Source organism: Cryptotermes secundus, unplaced genomic scaffold, assembly GCF_002891405.2.
Source record: "Cryptotermes secundus unplaced genomic scaffold, Csec_1.0 scaffold213, whole genome shotgun sequence".
Taxonomy (NCBI): Eukaryota; Metazoa; Arthropoda; class Insecta; order Blattodea; family Kalotermitidae; genus Cryptotermes; species Cryptotermes secundus.
In genome coordinates this window covers 477,018-503,524 of record NW_019731264.1, presented here as the reverse complement: position 1 = coordinate 503,524, position 26,507 = coordinate 477,018, and the positions used below count along the sequence as shown (strand labels likewise).

Here is a 26,507-nt window from a genome sequence, read left to right as displayed (position 1 = left end):
TACAAATACAGGTCATCTATTTCATGGTTTATACAGAAAATTATTTGTGTTATACTGAAGAAATGTTTCATGTGATAACATTAATTCATATGCAGTTAACACTGTATGATATCAGTTGATTCACTTGGATGAGGCTCTGATATACTAATTATTAATCATGCAACAATTTACTGAGGAAAACAAAAACTTGGTAACAGTGTACTTTGCAAAACAAATCCGGTGCCTGCTCAGTTCACCTTGTTTTTGCAGTTCCTTCTATCATACTGGCTACAACATTTGTGAACATGGACCACCATAAGCCTGTGTTTCCAGGTGAAGGGAAGACAATTCTATACATCCCTTGTAACCCAAGGACTTCCACATCTACCAAGGTATATAAAGTTTCATTCTCATCATAAATTACTGCATGATTTATAATTATTATTTTGGGGCCGCCTCCAAGTAAATCAGCCTCTACTTCTAAGTACTTCACTTAACTCATGATTTACCATTTATTACAACTTAACTAAATATTGAAAGCTCTGACTTTAGGAACACTCTGCCTGTCTGCTCCATTCTTGCTGCAGCTTTGATTACTGACGTGTTAACTTCCATCCATCTTCTAATCAGAGAAAGACATAAAGGCCTGAGGTGCTTTTTTATCACCAGTTTCATGTAGCTAAGCCCTTGAGTGAGACAGCCAATTTCTGTGTTTTGTAATCACTTCTAAGCTGAATGAAATTCAGAAGGATGGATCGGTCCAGACCGGCCTGAAAAGGAGAGGCACACTTAATGCAATGCTCAGTGTTTCACAGATCTGTTTATCTAACCACGCAGAGCACAGTAATTCCTGAGAAGGTCATGGCCACTTGGCTAGTCAAGAAATACAGTTTCTTAAACCAGAAGGTTCTCAGCCACGTGAATCCAGCCTACATTTTCATATGCCATTTCTTTAAGATCTACTAGGGTAATACCCACTGCAAATTCAACGGGAAGTTTTGTCACTTTTTATGTAAACTTTCATGTCATCAACTTCCCCTGCTTTCCTCTGTATTCCCTTCCAGTTCTACATTACTGAATGACATGTCAAGGAAAATGTTAAAGCTACCACCTGCAGAATAATGTACACAGTCAATCACAAACTATTTCCTTTATTCCAGTGTATCAGTATTACATGCCCTATTTTAAAGGGTGGTTTCTGGAGATAAAAATAAAAACCACTCGTAAGAATATGTACCCTGAGGACGTCCCTTAAAAACCTAGAAATTCTAATTTCAACTTCCATGGTCGCACCTTAAATACTTCCTTAGTTTAATTGGTTCTGTTAAAAAGAAGACAGGCAAAAGAGCTAATAATAAGCTTCATTTTTAATTTCTTACAAGAGGTGCTTGAAATGTCCTCTATGTTCATGGACACACAACTCAGCCCTACACAAAAAAGAAACTCTCAAGCATTTCAAGATTCTGGGTGTATTCTTTATTTTACTTGCAAACTGATGAATCTGACAGCATAGTTGCTCTCTAGTACTCACTACTGATACAGACCATGGTTTCCAAGTATTTCCACAGAAAAAAAATCAAGAGGATTCATGTCAGGCGAGTGTGCATACTTATACTGCAAGCCTGTTTTTCTTCATAAAACAAAGAGCTAAAACGATGCAAAACAGATTCATTGCTACTGCTGCCACCGCCACCACCATTTCACTGAGAATTAATGGAATCCCGCCTAACCCCTGCCAGAGACTAGAAAGGTCAAAAGAACACAGATGGAGCCAACAGATAAAATACATTTTTAAGGTCTTTCATTCTGGTCCGTCACACTAACCAATTAACAATCAAGTTCCTTCCGTCAAATGTGACACTTTTTTAAGTTTTCCACCTCGTCACCACCTGCCTTACATGTTTCGGCTCACCATGGAGCCATCATCAGAGGCATTTATAGTAGAAAAAGAAATCACCAACACACAAAACTTCACTTTGTCCAAGATACAGCAAAAAACAAAGAATTAAACACCATTATCGAAATTGCACAAAACAATGGATACAGAAAAGATGAAATCACACGAATACACAACAAACTAAAACAAAAAATAAACAATCCAAACACTAACGAGAAAAAAGAACAAAAATGGATCACATACACATACACGGGAAATTATATAAGGAAAATTACTAAATTATTTAGGAACACAAACATAAAGATAGCCTATAAAACCAACCACACACTAGGCAAACTAGTACACGAAAGAAAAAACATCGATCCATATGAGCAAAGCGGAATCTACAAACTGACCTGCCAAAGTTGTCAAAAGGTATACATTGGCCAAACGGGCAGAAAACTGTCAACCCGATACACTGAGCACATTCGCAACATAAGATTAAATAAGGACGAATCGGCCTTCGCCCAACATATATTAAACACAAGACACCAATATGGGCCGATAACCACAATCATGGAAATCCTCGAAACAGCTAAGAAGGGCAATCTAATGAATGTAAAGGAAGATTTCCAAATATATTATCATAACAAACACAAAAAATTAATAGAAGAACAAAGACAGATAAAAGAAACCAACAATCAAAAAAACCTCTTCGAACTCATAATACAGGATTCGTACACCCCCACACTGACGTCACAAGCACAGGATACGTAAACCACACGACACAGCACTCCTTAAGCACACAAGCATCACAACACACAGACAAGCAACATCAACTACCGACAGGTAAGGTTAGTGAACCTTAAAAGTATATACACATAAAAACTTATATAATACAATCTAAATAAAACCACAACTTTTTATTTACAGACAACACACGTCAACAACATCCCGAAGCAAAAAGATTGGGCCAAGCGGGAAAGAATTCTAGGGATTTTAAGAATTCTTACTTCAAATAACGAAACATAATTTTACAGAATTAACGACGAATCAAATAAGGAAGCTACTGTGGTGTGTGAAAAACTTTTAGTGAACCGACATTCTGGGTAATTTTAACTATTTGTAATTATTTTAATTAACTGGAACGTGGCTATCTTGGACAAAGTGAAGTTTTGTGTGTTGGTGATTTCTTTTTCTACTATAAATGCCTCTGATGATGGCTCCGTGGTGAGCCGAAACATGTAAGGCAGGTGGTGACGAGGTGGAAAACTTAAAAAAGTGTCACATTTGACGGAAGGAACTTGATTGTTAATAGATAAAATACACTTTTACAATCATAAACGCCATAACCAATTTCAGGCATCAATTAATTTCAAAGGCTTATCCACAAAATCTCAAAGCCCAAGTCAGATGTATACCTACTGTGAAGGAGAGAGGAGGACACTGTTGTGTTCTTACCAGTTGGTCTCCTGTACAGACTTGCTTTAAATTTTCAGGTTTTACTAAAAGCAAATTACACAGTGCATGAAGTGTATCGAATAACGTGTTCACCAATGGAACCTTAAATTCTTTCACACATTTTCTATATTCGTTGACATCACAGATTGCACACATTGCTCCTAAAAAAAGAAACATGTGACATTTAGAAGGTAAGTAGGTTCGAGTTACATTCATACATTTCAAGTTGATTTACAAACTACAACATAATCCTGACAGCTGACCATAAATATTTTTGAAATTTATGCATAGTATCTATCCTATGTGTTCAACTATCTTTATGACCAAAGTTATAGGTGCTGGGATATCATAGATGGTACAGTGACTGGCTACAAGCTGGATGACCAAGGGGTCAGAATTTTAGTCCTGGCAGAGTCAAGAATTTTAGCCCTGGTAGAGTCAAGAATTTTCTCTTCTCCATGTTGTCCAGACCGGTTCTTGGGGCTCACCCAACCTCCTATCCAATGGGCACAAGGGGCTCTTTCCCCGGGGGTAAAGTGGCCACGGCGTGAAGCTGACCACTCACCACCAGCTAGTGCTGAGGTCAAGAGAATGTTGATCTATACATCCACTCCCTCATATGCCTTCATGGCACAGTACTTAAATAGCTAAGCACAGGGTCAACTTTACCTTTTAGCTTACCATAAGGTTTTGGAAATGTGTAGCAAACATAAGATGCGTGATTCATTTTTCTCTGCAGGTTTTATATGAAACATCTTTTGCGCCAACAGATGCGGTACTTTTACATTATTAGAACAAAATGTAATGTGACAAACATACACCTAACAGAACCAATATAAGAGATGGAAACATAAGGCTGGCCATACTTGTCATATTCATGGGGTTACTCGAACACTCCATGTTTATAATATATCCACAGACATTTCAAAGAAACATCACCTGCCTATAGCTAGTCTTTTAAGCTGCCTGTCTACTGCTGGTTTTGTGTTTGGCTTATTCTTCAACTCTGAAGGAGGCAATGTGTTCCTCTGTACCACTGGTGATCTTAAATACTGTTAGAACTCATCCTGCCAGAACGTTCTTTCCCGTTCTTTTTGTGATGCTCTATTAATTCTTTACTATTATCCTAATTTTATCATGAACCTCATCCATATTTAAATCATCAAAAGTTATTCTCACCTGCTGAATTATACTGGAACTGCTGTAGATGTTCATAAATAACTCGATGGAAACGTGTACCAAATTCCATCATAAGGGCTTCAACGTTTTTACCATCTAAGCTATCTCTGATCCTTTCCACCATGCTTCCAACATACTGAACCACAGCCAAACATGCCTGCAAAGAAAAGTGTTGAGTACCCAATGAGACAAGAAACAAAGAGAGTTAGAAACTAAGAAACTATTCCGTCACGAGTCTTGCACTTACAGGAGAAGCCAGTGTGTCCAGATCTGTTTCAGGTTTGAAATCAGTTTTCTTCTGTTCTGTTTGAAGATATATTTTCACCCAGCCAACAATAGCATTAATGGACCTAAAAGAAGAAGTAAAATATTATTTTTAGTTGTAGACCTAATGGCCTTAGGATCCCCATGCTAAAAATATTGGATTCCACATTGAATACTGACATTTTACAAGTGTTAGTTTCTTATTCTTAACTTCTTTGTGCGATTTGTATTCTACATTCAACTGTACATCCTCTTTGCTGGCCACCACACTTTTGGGATTGAACAGAATTTACCACATTATACTCCAGTCTCACAAGTGGAGTCCATCACTCTTTCCACATAGACAGACGTCAGAGAGGTCAAGAGACCATACGCAGAGACATAAAAAAAATATTAAAACTTCTCAGTATGAATAACTGCAACAAACAGGTGGAACTCAATTTCTGTTTCACTTTCAAAGAGATCACTGTGTCACTTTTACTGTGTATATGTATGGTTTAATGCAACTTCATTTCTATGAAATTTGGTATGGCAACAATTATGTCTAAATTACTGACGGTGAAATGACTTACCACACTTAAAAACCAAAAACCAAGGGAAGTGGAGGGGGAAGGAAGAAACATGCAGCATAACAACCAAAGAATGAAGGAGGTATTTGCAACATGTCTTTCAGTATGAAAGTCTACTGTCACTGAAATACATGATAATGTCAGTACCACTGGTCTCATTCAGCCCTTTTTCTTTCTCCTCAGATGATGAATATTGTGGCATGTAGACCACATTCCTAAGTAATGGTTCAGTAAACAACAGTCGTTCCTAAGCATTGTCCGAGTTAGTTGTAAGAGTCGCCAGCCAGTAAGAACATGAGCGTGGAAGGAGAGGACATTCTTGGGATCCGTCATCAGGAAACAACTGGTAAAGACATAACAAACTGAAAAGACTTTCTGTGTGCTGTTGTTACAGTGATGTTTGGAGTGTGTAACTCAGTAAGGCTGTCATAATTATCTATAGTTTCATTCTATAAGTATTCAGTAACTCTAATTACCAATCCAAACCCCATACACAGTCCATCATGTGATAGATAATATAATAATATTACCTCGCTTTCCCTCAGCCAACACCAACTTGCTATTAACAATATTCATGGTACACATAAATATCTGGTATTACTTTACAAAAAATTGTTTAATTTTTATATTCTGAGTATATATAACCTCATAAGAAGGTAAACTGAATTTCAGTCTTAACTATGTGAGATGTGAGGTTTTCATGGCAGTGAAGATTCATATTGTGGTCTTTGAACTATAACATCTTGCAGTCTGTTAAATGAGTACCAACATATCAGAGGAACAAAGTACCTCCATCTCCATGGTATAACCTGAAAGTAGAGACAGAATGATCCTTTGAAACTCTGGTACCCCTCTGCCAGACTGCACAATGTCATAACACAAAAGACTACAACATGAATTCCATCTTACCTGTCAAGTCCTATGTCTAATTTAAATTCAATCTGTTCCAAAAGATATTTTTTCTTCTGGAGACAATCACCATGCTTTGGTGTAGATCTGGAACATTGGACAAAGGAGGTGATTACACTTTCAGCTTATTAATTGATTAATGACAGAAGTTCTAGGGAGGGCAAATAATACTTCCTCTCTTTAAACATTTCCATCTATAATGAAGAGCCAGAAAATAAATTAAAAATTAATATTTATATAACTTCAAAGATACACTTTTGTTCATAATATAAATTAATAAAGCTTCCAACTAGCTAGACGTAATCTCAAAGACTCACAATGCCATCATATTCATAATTTTTAGCTCACGTCTGTAAAAAATTAAATCGAACTTAGAGAAAACTTCTTGTTACCACAACATACATCTCTTGGAGTACTGATCATATTTAACATATTTTGCCCGGCAGTCAAATTGAGTTTACAATCTGGTTAAATAGCCAACTAACTCCTATAAGCACAGTACTTCTCTAGAAGCTAACAGTTGCTCAAATAGGTGAAAATTTCCATGCCCTGTATAGAATACAAATGTTTATATCCACATTCACATGAAACTGCCATGGGGCAATAGCACTTTCAACTTCAAAAGGGCTAGGATCAGGTACTAAGGGCTCAGCTGTGTGCATTTCTACCTGCCTAACATCACTGACTCTATGAACATTCAATAACTGAGAGAAGTACATAGTTCTTCCAACTATTAAAAATGTTGTGGGAATCTGAAAGATCAGCATTCTCATCCTTCACTAAGTTACTTCTAAGTTGGTAACCCCTCTTAAAGCAATTTATTCCTCTATACAGGTCTCTAATATTCTTGTTCTTACTGTTCATTGCAAGCTCATCAATTTTGTCTTTCAGATATTCCCTCTTTTTATTCCTGAAGTGCCTGCTGGTTTCACGTGTTGTATTGTTCAGATTATCCCTACTCATTTCGCTTGGATCCTGTAACCATTGCAATGTGGCTTGTTTTCTTTGGTCTAGTAATTTTGAGCATCCTTCATCGAACCTTGGCTTATGCTTCTTCAGTTCATATTAACCTAAACTTTCTTGGGCAGAAATTTTGATATTCTCTGTAATAGTTTCCCAGACTCTACTAATATCCACCTCAGTGTCCAAATTTTCCAAAGCTGCGAACCTGTTTGAGATCTCAACACAATACTGCTCTTTTACCCTCTACCTCATTTAATTTCATCAGACTGAACCTCTCCATCTGAAATTTATGCGTTTGCTTACTCACTGACAGTCTTTCCTTAACCTTTGCCACCACCAGGTAGTGGTCAGTATCACAATCTGCTGCCTTGAATGATCGGACATCAAGTATACTTGAGTGCTGTCTCCTGTCTATCAAAATATGGTAAATCTGATTGTACGTATGTCTTCCCATCAGGAGATGTCCAAGTATATTTATGAATGTTATGATGTGGAAACATCGTACTTTTTGACTGTAAGATTTTTTGATGTGGTATAGTTTACTAATCTGCGCCATTATAATTATTAATTTCATGCAAACTCCAATTCCCAATCGTTGGTTTGAAAGTATCTTCCCTACCTACTTTGGCATTGAAATCTCCTAACAAAATGTTCATAGGGTATTTCGGGAATTTATCAGATACATGTTCTAGTTCTTCGTAGAACCTATCCTTTAGGTCATCCATTTTATCTTCTGTTGGAGCATGAACATTCAGAACAATGATATCACACCAGCAACCTCTTAGTATTATGTATGACATCCTATCACTAACGAACTCTACCCTTTTAACTGCTTATATGATTCTTCTATGTACAAAAAAACCTGTACCTAATTCATAATTTTCATTCCCCTTTCAACAGAAAAATGTATATTCCCCCGCTGATTCAGTGCCATCTCCACACCATATGACCTCATGTACTCCCACTAAATCTAACTTATATTTTGAGATTTCTTCCGCTACTGCCCTGAATGAACCTGCCCTATACATGCTTCTAACATACCAAGTACCAAATCTTATATCCATTTTCTTTCACTTAGGTTGTTTATCCAAGGAACCTGTCCAGGACTGTGGTTTCTTGCAGATTTTCGTAACAAGCTTATTCTTTACAGTGAGGAGTTGTTGACCCCATGCCCAACCCCCAAGATGGACCACCCCTTGTCAGCTGTCTGCGACTGCTTATTCAATATATTCGCAGCTACCCTCCATACCTGGAGGACGTTTCCTCCATCCACAACCTGAGGATGCGCCATGCTGTGGTGACAAGGGACCCACCTAACATGACATTTCCTTCTAGCTACAATGACATAATCTGGACACATTTTTGGCCTCCTTAGACACCAGAACCCACAAATTTTGATGCCCCTGCTGACTCCAGGCTTTCAGTGCACAAATGGAACATTAACTGGAAAAAGTAAATATTCAAATCTTCATCAATCAGAATATACTTACATGACCAATGGGACAAGGCTACCAATGAACTGCTTCTCCAGTAGATGAACGATGGCATTACACTGTCGTAAGACATCGAAGAAGGAGATCTGAGGCTGTGTTTTGTTCTCTGGTATGGGCACACTTTGCAAGCCCAGTTCAAGGGCATAATCCAGGTGCTCAGCCATGAGATAATGCAGCAAAATTTCAAATATCTGAAGTGCATTACCTGGCAGGTCAGACTGACGGGACAACTAACAATTGAACATGAAGTACCACGTCAGTAACTGTTATGTTTGTAACAGTGATGTAGGATCATTACAGGAGAATTTAGTTTGTATGAATTATATTTATATGTTTGAAAAATTTCTCTTGCTGATAAACACCTAGCAAGTTACACTCAAAATATGTGCAAAATTGCATACAGGTCTTAATATAAAGTGCCCACTATCACTGTACAATTTTAACTGAAAATGGAATGTGAAAACAAATTTTAGTAAACTTCCATACATGATATTTCATGAAAATCCATATAGTGGTTCTCAAACCGCTACATGCAGATGAATAGACAAAAAATGAAGAAGCCAGGAGGCATATTTTAGCGCCTTTTCATTGCCAACATGCCACTAATGAAGTTTAAGCTTTTACACACCTGTTACCCATCTGTTCAAAAAGGTTACATCGGTTACAATACAACCCCTATTTAAAGTTCCTTTGGTAAATAGTGAATCTGAACAGGTGTGAATAAATGATCAAGGCTTAGATTAAAATACTGTCCAAGCTTTGGACTTTATATACTGCTGCTGGGTCATTACAGTGCATGGGAGTGTATGATGGAAGGTTCAATGAATTGCAGTGAATGACAGAAAAATGCAAAATGGACTCTAAATACAGAAAGAAAGTTTCTTATAATGAACAAAGTTATTGCAGATTAGTCACTGCTTTCTCTCAGAGGAAGTATCTAACTTACAAACTTCAGAAATGTGTATCCTTTTTCGAAAAACTAATAATCATTCAACTTTTCAAGAAATTTCCTGCCTTCCATGGAACTCAAGCTTCATTATCATGTACACAAGTTCAATACTGGACTTTCTCCTCAGCCAGGTGAAACAAGGACACAATGTAACATCCAGATTTCCTAAGATTGATCTTACCAATATGCTTTAAAGAAAAATCAATACAGAGGTTTAAAAAACTCAACCTTCACCCAATATTTTCTCAGTAGTACTGTACCATGAGTCTGTAAACCTGTCAACATTCTATGTACCAACAATTCAAATCTAAGCATTAATTCACAATGAAAATGTTATGGTAATATCTTGACATTATACCTACCAGCTCACATCTTCTGAATGCCAATTTGCTCTCCTGAAGTAATGCAATTGCTACTTCTTCAGATAAGAATGTTTCACCTCCATAGTTTTCAATCTGAGCAATGTTAAAGTTTGTGCGTGTTCCAATCACTGCCTGGAGATCTCTTCTCAAATCCTGGAAACTGGAGGAAAAAATTCACTGCAGGGATTATAAGATTCATAAAAGTGATATAAGCAAAACTGTTTCTGGTTAGATAAAAGCCTTGAGAAGCATGGCAGGGGAAAAAACAAAAAATGGAAACGTGTTCTTTATGATTCTGTATACATCACTGATCTTGACAGTCATTTATTCATTTATTGGAAATACAAATCTACTATTACAAAGGTAATGACATTACTAACACTACACAGCGTAAGGATCCTAAAGCATTTTTCATTGTATTCTATTCAACATGGACTGTGATGGATAAAAACTGTTCCAAGTAAAAATTGTGAACCTTGATCAGATCTATATTTTGTGGTATGAAGTTCATTTGTAAGAGAAGCTGCTTTTTGAAATATGAGAGTTTGATTTGAGCTTCATATAAAATTGGGCTATTAAGAACCAAAATTAAATTTTCTGAAAAAGGTTTAATGTAGACTTCTGGGGGGGCCTAAACACAGATTAGAGAAATATGATTGAACCTCTATTTAACATTCCCTGCTTTACTGTGTTTCTTTATTTAACACCCAATTTCACTGATTCAAAATCTTAGCATTAAATCTCCTCCATTTCAGATTTCCTCAGTTTAGTACTCAAACCCACTGCTCCCCAGAAAATCTTTAACTGTATCTTAAAATTTTTCTTGCAGAAACAGGATTTGATGGCGTGTACTACAATTAACTGGCTGAGGACAGGGTCAAATAGCACGCTTTTGTGAAAACACCGACGAACCTTCAGTATCCTTAAAAGCAGGATTTTCTTGAATCATTTAAGGAGGAACTAGTACCATGGAGTGACTTACATCAACATAGATTTGAGACATCTCACCAGATATGTGAGTTTTCTTATGATTATGCCCGCCTGCCAGGTGCACGCGTGCACACACACAAACAATATACTACTAAGGAGTCTGAATAAGGATATGGCACATCAGGATTCTTACAGCAAAATAATATACTTACCCTCCAGTTTGGATCTGCTTCTTCTGGTGATTCTTGCATTCATAATATTTATGTAATACTGCAGCACTCTTTTCTTTCAGACACTTCGTTTCTACACTGAAAAAGTAAAGACACCAAGTTGTACAATTTGGTACCTCACTTATGTTTAGCATACTAATAAAATTTCTACTTTCAGCTGCATATCAGTGATATGGCTATATTAGAGGATAAGTTGCCACTGAAAATAACACTAATATCCACTGTAAGGACATCTGTATCAATTAATATGATCATACATGATATCTGTGTTTGTGAATGACAGTTTATCATTCTAAAAGAAACAGAGATCTAACACTGTGATGTTCTGAAAACTTTTGTTCAAATGTAACTTTCGCATACAACAAGGCATTCCTAGATGTTGGCAACTTGTGCACAGGCCCAGAATTCTCAGCCTTTCATTTGTAATAATTAACCGCACTGCTGAATTTGAAACATCTAATAGTTTATGATGTATGTGAAAAAGTATGTGGGGAAGTCATAAAATTTTAATTATCACCCAGAGGAACTAGAGACACAGGTGCAAGGAACTGTATGTGAGTTACTCCTTCTCTACATATGCCCTCTGTATTATATCTTATACATTATAAGATATTATGAATGAATATAGCTCAACTTTTACTGATATTTCACATGTAGAATTGTTAAAAAATACCAGACAGAAAGACAGACATGTTGTCCATATATGGCAGTCCTTTTTACTCTGTAAAGACAGTGTATAGTGACTGCTAGATTACTTGCTTCGCTTGGAGCACAATGTAATTATTTACTTTGGCTTTGCAAAACATCCTTACAAATCACTTTCAGAACCACTATCTTACATCTAATCGGCAATTTCTAACCCCTACAAGACAGACTTAGCTATACAAGAAACTCCATGACAGTCGAACATGCACCACGACTATCTTACCTGATATACGAGTCCAAATACTTCTGAAAGATGTTCGTAGTCAGTTTACTGAGATACATACTGTCATTCCCCATTTGAAAGTGAGACAGATCATTTGAGAGTTTAACTGTTCTGTAATGACAAACAAACCTCTGTAACAAAAGGTAAAATCATACAAGAAGTAAATTAAAAAAAAATCATTTTCCATTTGAAAGCAAGACATGTCATTTCAGAGGTTAAAAAAGGCAAATAAAATAATTTTAAAATCATTCGCAATTTAAAAATGAGGCAGTCATTTGGGGATTTGACTTTTCTGCAATGACAAACAATGAATACCTGTAATTAAAAAATAATATCAAATAAAAAGTTAAACAGATTTTACTAACACTAAGAGAAGAAACGATATTCTGTATGCCATCATGAGGTGCACAGCCTAAGTTATTGCCACCATTCTGATGCACTGATGTCTTATATCATCAGCACTTACTCTCAATATCTTCTTTCAATTTTTCTCTTAAAATAGTTTCTAGCTACTGCCTGATCTTGAGCTGCCACTACTGTGCTTTCTGTTTCTCCTTTCATTACCTCCAAACTTCAGCTATTGGTAGGAGTGTTCCTTATCCACCAATCTTTTGTCTAAATTGCAGTGGCAGTAGTAGTATAAGTAGTAAAAGACAAAACCATATTTACAGAAGAAGGACATGATGAAACAGGAACATAGGTACAAACAAAGTCATTCCTACAATAACAGGAATTCAATACTGGTACTAACCTTGAATATAAATCATACAAATTCTTGAGATATCTGTCTGTGTCACTTCTATCTGACAAACTAGCCACAATGTAGTTCTGAAATTAGAAAACTGAATGTTAATCAACTATAAAGAAAGTAAATAAACCTCCAAAAGGTTAGTCTGAATTTACTGCTCCTGCAATTCCAATTTCCTTCCATACTTTTAAGAGGCTTACTGCTTCTGCAGTCAGCAATTCTTTTATTATTATAATTATTTTTAACTTCAAAAGGACTACAAGAATAAACAACTTGGAAGTATGATGACCCACTCAATTCAGATGAATGAATTTTGCAAGCTGGCAACCAGAAATTCACAGCAGTTATACATATTAACAGATTTTTTTCAGTTTTCTCATTGTTTTAATTATATTAATATCTTGCTGGGAGAATTATCTCTTTTCTTCCTAGTAAGGTGATCAAATACAGAAAAGCAAAATTGTTTAATGAAATGCAAATGTAGAAATAAACAAGCAAACTGCAATACTTTTAAGAAACTGATTCAATTTAAGTTTTGATAATGTTTTTTCTTTATGTACAGATCTAATTTCATCCGTCTGAACAATAATGTATAAAAATAGCATTGCTTCTTTTATTGATTACACATCTGAACAATAATAGATAAAACTATCATTACTTCTGTTATTGACAAAATGTTAAAACCAAATAATATTTTAAAAATAATGACAGCAACAAGATATAGTTTTTTTTTCTGATGGCAGTGAAATGGCAACTACAACTGGCATAACTTTTCAACCCCNACGTCACCGCGGAGGGGAGTGGCGGGGTGGGAACTCGCCTATTACCGTAGTAATGCGAGCGTTACGTTACCGCCATGTACCGCTGGGGAGGTAGGGGTAATCCATAGCTCAACATGTCACAATATGTTAAAAATAATGACAGCAACAAGATATAGTTTTTTTTCTGATGGCAGTGAAATGGCAACTACAACTGGCATAACTTTTCAACCCCCAGGACTAAAGTTAGAAAAAATAACGATTAACATTTGTATATAAAGTTATCATTTCACTCACAGATTTGGTCTCTAAAACCAGTATTATTTATTGTTACTTGTTACCTGTTTCATAAGAATGCACTGCATCCTCTATGACATAAAAAACATTTCACTGTTAAATAAATAATAGTGTATTGTATTGTACTGTATTTATTGTAAGTTCAAGAGATCCATAGATGGATACAGAACATGTCATAAAATAATTTAGAGTATAGAATACATACATAGTTATTACACAACTAGACGGTACAATGAATACAGCAATAATAAAAGTTATCTATTTAGATATTCATCCACAGTATAAAACATATGAGTGTTCAAGAAATGCCTGANGTGTATTGTATTGTACTGTATTTATTGTAAGTTCAAGAGATCCATAGATGGATACAGAACATGTCATAAAATAATTTAGAGTATAGAATACATACATAGTTATTACAAAACTAGACAGTACAATGAATACAATAATAATAAAAGTTATCTATTTAGATATTCATCCACAGTATAAAACATATGAGTGTTCAAGAAATGCCTTAATACAACCTTAAACCTTTTTAAAATTATCAGATGTGTTCTTGATCACTATGGGCAATTTATTAAATATTTTTATACTCGCATAATAAACTCCTTTTTGATAAATAGTTACATTAGCTTGAGGTAGATACAAATTTTGTCATTGTCTAATATCAATAGTATGAAAATCAATGTTTGATGGAATAAGAACTTTATTTTGCAATACAAATACTAACAACAAAAACATATAGCTTAATGCAAATGATAAAATATTTAACTCTTTAAATATGTTTCTACACAAAACTACTGCTATATCCCAACATCGCTCTGATAGCCTTTGTTTGGAGAAGAGAAATAGCAGAACTTTGAGATGAGTTTCCCCAAAAGATGATACCATAACTCATTAAGGAGTGAAAAGAGGAATAACAGATTACGTTTAGATCTGAAATAGGCATATAATATTTCATATTTATAATTACGTAACAAGCCTTCCTTAATTTTTTTACAAGTAAATCAATGTGATTCTTCCACGTTAAGGCGCTGTCAATTGTAACTCGCAAGAATGCAGTACTGAGGGTACTGCCGATAAACTTATTATTATGATTTATTGCAAAAGTATCTGACATTACTGCCTTAGTTTTAAATTGAATACAATTTGTCTTGTTGAAGTTTAAAGATAATTTATTAGCCCTAAACCATCCATTTAAGATTTCAATTGTTATAAGAATATTCCTGTTAAGAGAATTTATATTAGAATGTGAAAATAAGATGCTAGTATCATCAGCAAAAATTACAGGTGTAGAAAATTTAATATTTTAGGCAAGTCATTTATATATAAGAGAAACAACAAAGGTCCTAATACAGACCCTTGGGGCACTCCCTGTCTAACATTAAGCCAATCTGAGGATACTGTATTCACATCACTTTTATGTATTACTGTTCTAATATATGTTACTTAAATAAGATTCATTGATATTTTTCGTGAAACAAATGGAGCACATGTACAACTTTATTAACAATAGACACAAAACTTTTTGAGTTTCTCAATCCAACAATGTAACCAGTTTATTTCTATCTTCGTTATTTTCCAAATTATTAAAGATCAAGATGTGTCAGACCTTTTGTGACACCCTGTATATCTTATCCCTACAAATTGTGGTAAAGAGAAGGCACTTGCAATCAAGCACATATAATATCCCCACAAAATTTCATACTTGTTACCTCAAATCATAACTGAGAGAATACTTGTGCCTGAGTGGATGGCACTCCTGCCTTGTATCTGGGAGGTCCCAAGTTCAATATTAGTGTGAGAAGCTGGCTATCCTTATCTGTTCTGCTGACCTCTGCTCCTCCACGTAAATGCAGGGACAGTCTCTTAAAATAGGCCATGAATGTTCCCTTCCATATCCTTCCAAATTCATAATGCAGTCACCCTTGCATTCAATGCTACATAACCAATACAGCTGAGAAAGCAACATTAAATTGCCACAGTGCTGAACATACACACAAAATAAGATGGGTCATTCTTAAACTGTGAGTGTACACAGAGACATACCTGCAGTTTCAAATGATAGATATTAAGGACAAACTTTGCCATCACTTGGTCTGGATTACTGAATACCTCAGTCATCACAGTAAAATTTTTTTCACACAAAGGAATGACATCTCGGAAGACATCTTTCCCTGTAAATGCACTCTGTAACAGAGAAAAACGATAAAATATTACGCCACATTACTAAACAGGCATGCTTTATCAATCACTTAATAAATAACACTTTTGTATACTACAAACTCTGTGGACACAAGCAGATTCTAAAGGGTTCTGATAATNTCTACATTGTTGATATGTGTCTGGCATGTAGATTATGTTGCACACGTCAAACCCGATATTCTTGTAGTAGCACTCTAAAAATCTTTAGTTATGATGTTTTTAAAATCTTTTAAAATTTTCTCTAAATTTTAAATTTAAAATTCTTAGGGTTACTCGCCCTATGTCTAAGTGCTGGAGCGGCTAGTTCTTGTTTTCACACTGTACAGGTGTTATTTAATGTAGTCTTCTTGTGTGAATGCCGCTGCTTGTCTGTACTACGTGTGTATAATATTGGTTCTGATAATGGTAACAATAAGAATTACTGGGTTTTGGGGCTTTGTCCACCGTCCAAAATTCTAAAAAAGTAGAGAATACAGTCTTTAAAAATCTGATCTGTTTCCGTCGTCAGGTGAGGGCTTGAGGTAAACCTGTTCTCTTGGGTTCCTGAGGTTAGCTCTTTCCGTGGGACCCAACAGGGAAGGTGTCCTCCATCACCTGAGGCTAGAAACAGATCTAGTTTCCAAAATGCTGTGTTCTATAGTTTTGTAGAATACCGGATGACAGACAAAGTACAAAATACCTAGTAATTCTTCGCGGACACATTCTAAATTTTACTAATATTGTTATACTTATATGCTGTTATTTCAAGATTGCAATAAAATGCTAATACCTATTTAATACATGTGAACAGACTGTTAAAACATCAGAAGTCTCTGGAAAGATTATATCTAACCATATGGTGAGAAGTGGTCCTATTGTAATATGTACAATCTATAGGAGCTGTACGAGCATGCTACATTATGCCATACTGTGCCCACAAACATGACATGACAACTGCCAGAGCAATGACAGAGTAAAGCTGGCACTCATTAAAACAGGCCCCTCAGCAAAATCCAGGAACTTATGAGCTGGAGAGAATCACATGCTTTACAGCCTGTATCCAACATCTAATAATTTTAAGGTATATAAATCATGGAGATATGATGGATGGGGGATGTGAAAAACGGTAAATTTTTCTTTAAAATTTTGGACTACTGGATGAGTATAGTTTTCTTTATATGGATTCCTCCTGTTGTTTTACATGGTATGAAACTCAGCCTCCTACCCTGCAGGAACAACACAGATTGAGGATGTTTGTGAAGAGACTGCCAAAAAGAATATTTGAATCTATGAGCGAGGATGACAGAAAATTACACAATTAAGAGCTCCATAACCTTGATTCTTCACCAAATATTATGACAATCAAATCAGCATGAATAAGATGAGTGCAATATGAGATATGTACGGCAAATAAATGGATACAAAATTTTGGTTAGTAAATCATCTTACCATCTGGCTTTGTTCAATGAATGCATCTACACATTGTGGATAACCCTTGAAATGAGAGAGAACAGTCGCAACTTCTTTCATCCTTCCTTTGTCATCTGAGCGATGAGCTTTCACAAACTCCTCAATCAGAGATCTTTCAATTTCATCGTACTTAGTTGCTATTTTCTTTTTCGCCTTTTCAAATCTGCAAAAATGAATTACTGCTTCATACCATATTTTTATACCTACAACACGACATGGAACTACAGTTTGCCTGAACACATACTTTCCTGAAGGTAATTCCTGAGCAATCAAATGTAACTTCTGTATGATATCAGCTGCTTCATCTATCTGTAACAAACAAAGAAAGAGCTTAGAGTTAAAATGCTATACATAAGCTCAGCGAATGGAACAGTCATGTCATGTTTTCCTTCACATAAGGATTCTCCAACCTGTGGGTTGTGAATTGTTTCTGGTTCAATATACAAATTTCTGAGCACTCACAAATACAGATCAGTACATAACAGCTAAGGCAGAGAGGTACACTTGTTCAAGTAACTAAGAACCATGTCATAATGGGTATAAGGGCAGTTCAAATAAAGAAATATTGTAATACCCACTAGGAAATAGACCTGATTATCACCAGAGCTGATCTGGACATTGTGGTAAAGTCCCTGTTGGAAACTGAACCTTAATTATTCTGCCCACAGCCAATCACTTTACTCATTATTGTGATTCATTAAGTAAAGTCATTTCCAGAAAAAGTAGATATATACACAATACCAAGTTGCCTGCAAAAATTCAATTTTCACATCCTTTATGCATCACCTATGTCATTCCAGAGAAACCATCTCGGTCTGAGATCTTCATAATGTTTGGTAAAACAGAACATTTGAAAGTGAATAGTTGTTAACTGCATGCAAAGCCCCCACCTCAGCTGCACAAAATTATCAAACAGTCAAAAAGGGGGGGGGACAGCATGCCTAACAGAAACTAGAAAAATTTCTGAAGACTTTTAATTTTGCCAAAGTTAAGAGTATACATTCTTAAAATCCACTGTCAACATAAATTATTTCATGATCTCCTGGGACACCAACATGGTAAAAGCTGGATAATATTGTATCAGCTAACATGTTTTATATGTGTTTTATGATGTTATATCCTTAGTGTTACAATCTTGGGTTCTAAGTATGCTGTCTCCTGTTTAGAAGACCTAGTTGTTGGCTGAATTAAAAAATTCCCCACACCTCTCCTACAAAACATTTCAGAGAGATAATTACAGCAGCAGATTCCAACTTCAATCTACATTTTAAACTACTACTTCAAAGAGTCTACCAACAAATACTTCACATTATCCCTCCACAAACCAAAAATATCAATATTTAACTAAAATGTATTTTTTGTTTATCTTATTGTATTACATAGTATTACAGACATGGGAAATGTGCACTCGAACATACAAATTCCTTCACCATAAACTCTGAGAAACATCATGCAGAGATACAAACAGTTGTGATAGGTAGAGGCATGTTGACTCATTTTAAAATATGCCCCAAAATCTTATTTTTAACTGTGAGATGTTTAGAAACAAAGCCACTTATGAAACTGTTAAGGTATAATGTAATCACTATTTGGAGTTACCTGAGTTTTATCAGTAAAAACTTCAGCAAGCAATGGCCCAGGGCTCAGAAATTCTGCAAAATGATTCATCAGCTTCTGTGCCTCAACTGCCCGGGCTCGAGGTGTGTTAACACTTTCCAACTGGTCACCCAAGTGAATTACTTTCGTAGCCACATAATTAATTCTCTCATCTAGCTCTTGAAACATTTTCACTGATGCCTGGGAATAGAGTATTAAAATCTGTAGCTGATTTGTAGATGGTTCAAGATCTGATGATGATAAAACTTGACTAAATAAGAGTCCAGCTAAATACCATATCAGAAAGGAGCATTTCAAGGAATTACACTTTGAAGATGTTCAATGAATCTTCAGTATACATTTTACAACATAATTACAAGATTCATAACTATTTTAATGCCAGTGAGAATTTGAGGTACTTTTCTTTATTGCTAGTGGGGTGGGACTACGTCCCTTGTACTGCGGCCACTTCTGGCCTATTGTACCAGCCCCAGATGATAGGTGAGGGTGATTGTGGAGCAACTGGTGGAATGAAGATTGCAGGGGAGACCGAAGTACTTGGAGAAAACTTGCCCCAGCGCCACTTTGTCCACCACAAATCCCACTTGACCAGACCCAGGATCGAACCCGGGCTGCCGCGGTCGGAAGTCAGCGACTAACCGCTTGAGCTATGGCACGATTTGAAGTACTTACCATGCAATGAATATTTATGCCCCTTGTACACTAAACTAAACTAACTTCATGGAACTGACCCCTTCTTGAGAAGCCGCCAATTATGCATCTACTTGAGAACTTTCCAGCATTTTATGCAACCCAAAGGTTCATTACCGTGTAGACAAGAGCCCTCCACTGGTCTCTATCCTGAGCCAGATTGATCCAGTCCATATCATCCCATCCTCTCTCTCTATGATCCATTTTAATATCGTCCACCCACCTACGTCCTGGTCTTCCTAGTGGTCTCTTTTCTTCTGGCTTTCCCACCAATATCCTATATGCATTCCTCTTCTCCCCCATTCGTGCTATATACCCTGCCCATCTAATTCTCCTTCACTTGATCGTTCTAATTATACTTGGCAAAGAGTACAAGTGACAAAGCTCCTCATTATTTACTTTTCTCCAACCTCCCATCACTTCACCTCTCTTCGATCCAAATATTCTCCTCAGCAACCAGTTCTCAAACACCCTAAGTCTGTGTTCCTCCCTTAATGTCAGAGACCAAGTTTCGCACCCATACAGAACAGACAAAATTATATATTTCGTAAAAATCTTATTTCTTATGACAGGCAGAGTTCACTGGCCACAGTCATGGCAACGCTGCGCTTGCAGTGTGTGTGTTTAAAATAACGAGGTCAGTTCAAAATCCCGTCAAATGTGAGGTTTGTGCAGTAATTCAATTTCTTCACGCGATAGGAGAGACTGCTGCTGAAATTCATCGCGAACTTGTTTCTGCTTACGGCGAAGATGTTATGAACAAGCAAAACATAGCAAAATGGTGTCATGAATTTGAAGCAAGAAGAAATGATCTTCACGATGAAATATGGAGTGGAAGGCCATCCATTGTCACTGATGAAATAATCTAAAAAACTGATAAAAACATTCACGCTGACAGACATTTAACCATTGATGAACTTCATCAACAGTGTCCAGAGGTGTCAAAAACTGTTGTCCATGAAACTGTTGCAAAAAGATTAGGCTATCAGAAACTGTGTTCACATTGGGTGCCGAAAATGTTGACATATAATCACAAGAAAAAAATGAGTGGCTGCAGCACAGGCATTCCTCGCGTGTTATGGCGATCAAGGTGATGACTTTCTGTATGTTGAGATGAAACTTGGGTATCTCATCACACACCTGAGAATAAGCAACAATGAATGCAATGGTGCCACACACACTCACCAACAGCAAGAAAATTCAAAACCTCACCATTAAAACTGAAAAATCATGGTAACCATCTTCTGGGACTGGATGGGGCTACTTCTCATCAATTGATTGCCTTGAGGAGACACCATCGATGCTGCTGCTGCTTACTGTGAGACGCTGAAGAATCTGTGTCGGGCTATTCAAAATAAGCGGAGGAATGCTTATACAAGAAGTCTGCTTAATGCAGGATAACGCCCATCTGCACACTGCTCGCACCACACAAGAGTTGTTGCAGTCCTTCAAGTGGCAAGTATTGGCCACTCCACCACACAGTCCAGACCTTGCACACAGCACGTACCACTTCTTTTCTAAATCGAAGGAAAAATCTGGCTGGAAAGACTTTTTCGGATGATTATGATGCAGAGATGCCATGGCTAAGAGAGCAGGTGGGTGGTTTCTACAACACTGGAATAAAAAAAAACTCATCCTCAGGCTCACTAAGTGCATTGCGATCCATGGTGATTATGGTGAAAGGTAAATAAAAATGTGTTGTAAAAGTGCTACAAGTGAATAAAAAATGCTTTACAAATATTTTCTGGACTTTGTACCTCTTACTTTCCAAATAACCTTCATATACAATACCTTATTCCTGTCTTGCAGCTGGGAAATCTGTTGCCAGTGTCCATTCTCTTCTTCCCGACACATCATCTCCAGGCGCTCACATTTCTTTTGCTGACGTTCTTGCAGAAGTTGCAGATCCCTTTTGAGAAATAACAACAGTAACTCCACAATGATTCTTATCCAATGCATCACTAAGAAACAAGATCACAAGATACAATCTGAAGGTCTGAGAATATTTCACAGTAGCAGGCAGCGAAATGTGGTACACTTTAACAGAAAACACAAAGTAAACCTAGGACTAAGGCACTAAATTATTTGCGATGAAAGCCTTCACTTTAAAATATGGGAAGATGTTGGTGTGCAATATGGCCATACCATAATTTTGTTTGGAGAACTTTCAGTTCAGCATTCAATATTCTATGAAGACCACATTTTAAAATTTTCAACATGAATCTATAGTTAATAAACCTGAAAAAAAAATCCCACTTATCCTGTCTAACAGAATCAAATTCTAATGAATATCTGAGGCTCACAAAATTTCATCATATACTTTGCAATTTGTATTAATCTGAATTATTCCATCGCACCTACTGTAATGTGTATAGCCAGGCAATGGCGCAAAACACCTTCCTAATTAAACGCATAACAGTATGGGACTGTTGCTTGGCAGCAGTCAGTGTGTCAATGAACTGACTGGGTAGCGATCGTGTGGGAACCCCAACAGAGGTGTTTCAACAACAGAGGCTGTGTTTTCTATGTGGTCCATGCCACGCGTTCTGACACGTGACACGTGTTTTCTGTAGGTCTGTGCCACATCTATATAAGGAAACCAGTTGGAAGGAACAACAGTGTCAAGAGATTGGAGAATTAGGTCAAGTTCTGGAGGGTGATTCACTGGTGATTGAACAAGAAATGGCAAGAAGCCTTCTAGTGATCTGAAGTGATAGCTCCTGTGCTAAAATCTGCTGTCAGGACATAGACAGTGAAAACATTGTAAACGCCTTGCCATCGCTGAGATCTGTTACCTAGCAATGATTAGTGTAAGCAGATTTTGAAGGCTTTATTTATGTGTTATAGTAGTCTTGAGTTTTATAATTACTTGTACTTATGACTTGTGAGCATCCAATAAATCAAATCACCAATCCAAAACCCATCTACAGGTCACCAATATACATGACAATACGTTAATGTTTCCAACTAACCTAAAGCTATCCCTGTAATGGGCTGTAAAGGCCCATAGGTTTGTGAGACATTGAGGTTCCCATAGTTTCTAGACAACAGGCTCACAGATGGCACTGAGGTTGTCAGCCTTATGCACTGGCTGCCTTTTGCCCCCAAAGGAAGATTCCTGGTACCCATTTCTGTTAGGGGCTGAGTTGACCCCAGGATCATTGTGTGGCTGGAAGGGTTAGGTCAACTGAAAAATCCAATGACCTCATCAGGATTCAAACCCACTACCTTCCAGCTTGTAGCACAGTGCCTCAACCAACTACACTACCGCACGCCACCAAACTAATGCAATATTTAATCAGACCTCAATATGACACTTTAGTATAAAGTAGAAGTTCCTGTTAAAGAAAAAAAACAAAAGAGGTAAAATTTTCTGTGCATAACCTTTTGAAATGGCTATGAAGATACTCTCCATCATGGGGTACAGTTACATGCAGCGGAAGCGGCCTCCGTAGTCTAGGGGTAACGTTCCCACCTCATGACTCAAGGTACACGGGTTCAAACCCAGCGGAGGTTGTGGAATTTTTAAGGGCGGAAAAATTGAGGGAACAAGTCCTCCGGGAGGGACTTTAAGCTGTGTGTCCCATGTCGTAGATTTACGGCACGTAAAAGATCCTCGATGTCTCTCGGAGACCTCTGAGCAAAATTAGGCAAAGTTTCCCACCCAAGTAGTTTCCAGTTCCTCCGGTAGATGGGAAAGTATCGGGGACCACTGCCAGAGAGGGCTGACCTCCCTAGCAGAACGAGGCTGATAGCGAGCACCAGTACTGGAAGGGCATGGTGACAGTAGAAATTAAAAAAAGGACACACAATAGATTAACAAATAGTCGCAGTGCATGGGGAAACCCACCCCCTCCAATAATAACAATAACAATAATACATGCAGCTGGTGTTACGATAATGTCTGTCACACTAATCTTTTGCCTGCATACTGACTATGTCTGTCATTTCAGTCCTAATAGCTAATTCTTCCTTTCATGGGTCATATATGGCAATGAGATGTTACAGTCAAGCAGAAGTGATTAAGTTATGGCCAGTGGGCACACACACCTTGTAGGTGTAGTCTGTAAAAATGGAAAGACAAAAATATTCATCACGCAATCACTAGTCTATGTGTAATTACTAAAAAGGTCTGCATAAACAGTTCCCAATTTAAAAAGTTATATGTTTAACACAACTGAGCAACAATGAAAAGTTATGAATGTGCTAATAATTTACCCCCTAAGATGAAGAATTCTTCTAGCAATCAAGAAACTTAAAAAAGTTAATTAATGAAGCACCACACCATGCAGATGCGTGGTGGAGTAGAGGTACAGCTCCACCATGCCCTGTGCCACTTCACACTTGAGGAAAAAGCCTGTGGTATAGATTGGATAGGAGGGCCTCAAAGCTAGTATGAACATTGTGGAGAAGAGAAAAATCTTTTCCCTCTGTCAGGAATCAAAGCCCAATTCCTCAGCTATCCATCCTGTAGTCTGTTGCTGTGCCAATCAAGTTATCCTAGTTCTAGATCTATAAGCACACGCACAAAATGCACAAGAGAAAACGATTATCAGTAACACTCACTTGATGGCCTGAAGAAATGTCTCATGAAGCAAAACAGGATCAAAATGTCCTGTTCCCTCACCTCTGCTGTCTGCAACTGTTCTCCAAGCAAGGCGTTCTACAAATTCCTCTGGATCAAATGGTTCCTAATCAAAAATGCAAACAAAAATGATGAGAGGTAGAAATTCGTTTATATTCAACCACATATTCAGTTAACACCATTTACTGCCAAACATCTTGCAAAATTAGGGTTTTATTCAGGCCTAATATATAAAACACAAACAATATGAATTAATTAAACTACATTTTTCTGCCCTGTCACAAAATGAAGAACATGATAGTACATGTATATGAAGGTCAGAAGATGCACTGAGCAACATTACAAAAAACTTGACAAGTTGCAATAAGGGTAATTTAAATCGCTTGCGGACTAAAACCATGGAGTTTTTTTTAAATAGATGATGACAAACAAGTTCTTCCAACAGACCGGTTTATTCTGGGCTTCCTGCAAAAGCTGAATCTTGAAACCAATATCACATTTAATTTATAGTTTCTCTTGGAGCTGAAACATGCTGTAAATCCCAAGGAGACCATACAAATTGGTGAAACATTACAACACAATTCAGTGCACATCACTCAATAAATTTCATGCAGCATGGCCACATGTACCATGGAGACTATCATTAGTTACAGATATGCCACCATTTTGAATCATGTAAATTTCAACATACTGACAATGTTCTGTAGCACTCTGGTGCAGCTAACCCAAGTCCAAATAAACCAAGATACTTGCAACTGATACAAATATTAACACAATGACAGTTTACAAAGTATGGTACAAAGAATAAAAGGAGTCTTCGTCCATCTGTTTCGTCAGTTTGTACTGGTTCCTCTGTTAAAGTGATGCTGTCTTAATATTTCTGTTACACCCTCCAGTCTTCTAGAACAATTTGTCAATCATTGTTTCTGAAAATGCTATCTGTTAAATTCTTCTGTGAATCCTAACACATGTTCAAAAGATATGTGAATGAAAGCATAACAAAGAATAACTTTATGGAACTGAGTCATTCCTAAGAAACTAACACTAGCTCAGTTAATGCAAGAATATGAATAAAACTTTCAACAGTACATGATATGGTGTGCTACAAGATGCAGAACAGTCATTCAGCATGATGTCACATGGAAAAGTTTGTATTCAGTATGACAGTTATACTTACACTTTTCAATGCAAACGAAATTTGAGAGGCAACAACAAATATACTGCAGCTGTTACAAACAGAAAACTGGTAACAGCAGCATTAATAAAATAAATGCGGTTCTAAGTGTTGACATGTCCACATAGTCATGAAGAACAAAGCATTTGTTATAACCACAAGTATAAATAATAATCTTCACAAAGTCAGAACTATGTAAGTATGGTGTGTTACTTAATGTCAAATTGTCGTTACTATTCATATTAAATAACTTTGGCAACATCCGTTTATTTGCATTAAGACTAAATGTAATACAAGGCCGCTAGAATGCTACAGAGCGCTTTACTTCACCTGTTCTAATTCCTTCATATACTGCATCATCATTTTGATTCTTCGTTCTGAATTCGATTCCTCTCAACAAAACAATCGCGGGTTTATTTTAACTCTACACACTTCCAAACCTTCCAATGTTTTCAAAGGGAAAGTACACTATGAGATATTTTATCTACATACTTATGAGCAAGCGAGGTAACTAGCATTCAACATTAGTTACATCAGACCTACATAAACGCCCACTGGTTTTACACACTCAATATTTCTTCGTTACTAATTGCGCTGTTCCCTAACCCTAAAAATGCTAATGATCAATCAAACCACGCTCCTGCGATTTCACAGCTTTCGTCAATTGTGCCGCCTGACACTGTCAGCATCACTCCGTGACATCTTAATTATGTTGGAAGCAATTTTTTTTTAATTGTATAATAATATTATTGTAATACAAAAACGCCTAGGCGATTCCCATTCGCCCAGCCATCGTGATGTCACGTACACAGGTCCCACATGCATCAGTGCTGCCATCTCTACGCATCGGAAAGTCTATTGGTACAAAATGGCCACCGCCAGCACCGAGACG

At 36.9% G+C, this 26,507-nt stretch overlaps 1 protein-coding gene across 2 annotated transcripts; it reads right to left on the bottom strand.

Moving 5' to 3' along the window:
* On the bottom strand, nt 1-26,395 carry LOC111866739 (exocyst complex component 5). Of its 2 annotated transcripts, XM_023855952.2 has the most exons (17): nt 25,946-26,394; nt 24,423-24,547; nt 21,648-21,765; nt 19,149-19,346; nt 17,794-17,858; nt 17,529-17,712; nt 15,945-16,085; nt 12,844-12,920; nt 12,093-12,203; nt 11,147-11,242; nt 10,005-10,164; nt 8,691-8,923; nt 6,238-6,324; nt 4,743-4,845; nt 4,496-4,652; nt 3,317-3,477; nt 1-749 (listed from the first exon to the last, which is right to left on the bottom strand). In XM_023855952.2, exons 1-17 carry the CDS (start codon nt 25,976-25,978, stop codon nt 651-653), a joined length of 2,148 nt encoding a protein of 715 aa, XP_023711720.1. In that variant the 5' UTR covers nt 25,979-26,394; the 3' UTR covers nt 1-650. The 2 variants fall into 2 exon arrangements, with proteins under 2 accessions (XP_023711720.1, XP_023711721.1); XM_023855953.2 differs by lacking the exon at nt 6,238-6,324 and having other exon boundaries at nt 25,946-26,395.
* Between the last annotated feature and the right edge of the window lie 112 nt (nt 26,396-26,507).

Excerpts from the sequence above, each read along its gene's own strand:
- LOC111866739 (XM_023855952.2), bottom strand. The coding sequence starts at position 25,978 with ATGATGATGCAGTATATGAAGGAATTAGAACAG. Across the intron at positions 17,713-17,793 it reads CAGGAATTACCTTCAGGAAA|ATTTGAAAAGGCGAAAAAGA; the intron begins GTATGTGTTCAG and ends TCATTTTTGCAG. Across the intron at positions 10,165-11,146 it reads AAGCAGATCCAAACTGGAGG|TTTCCAGGATTTGAGAAGAG; the intron begins GTAAGTATATTA and ends TTTTTCCTCCAG.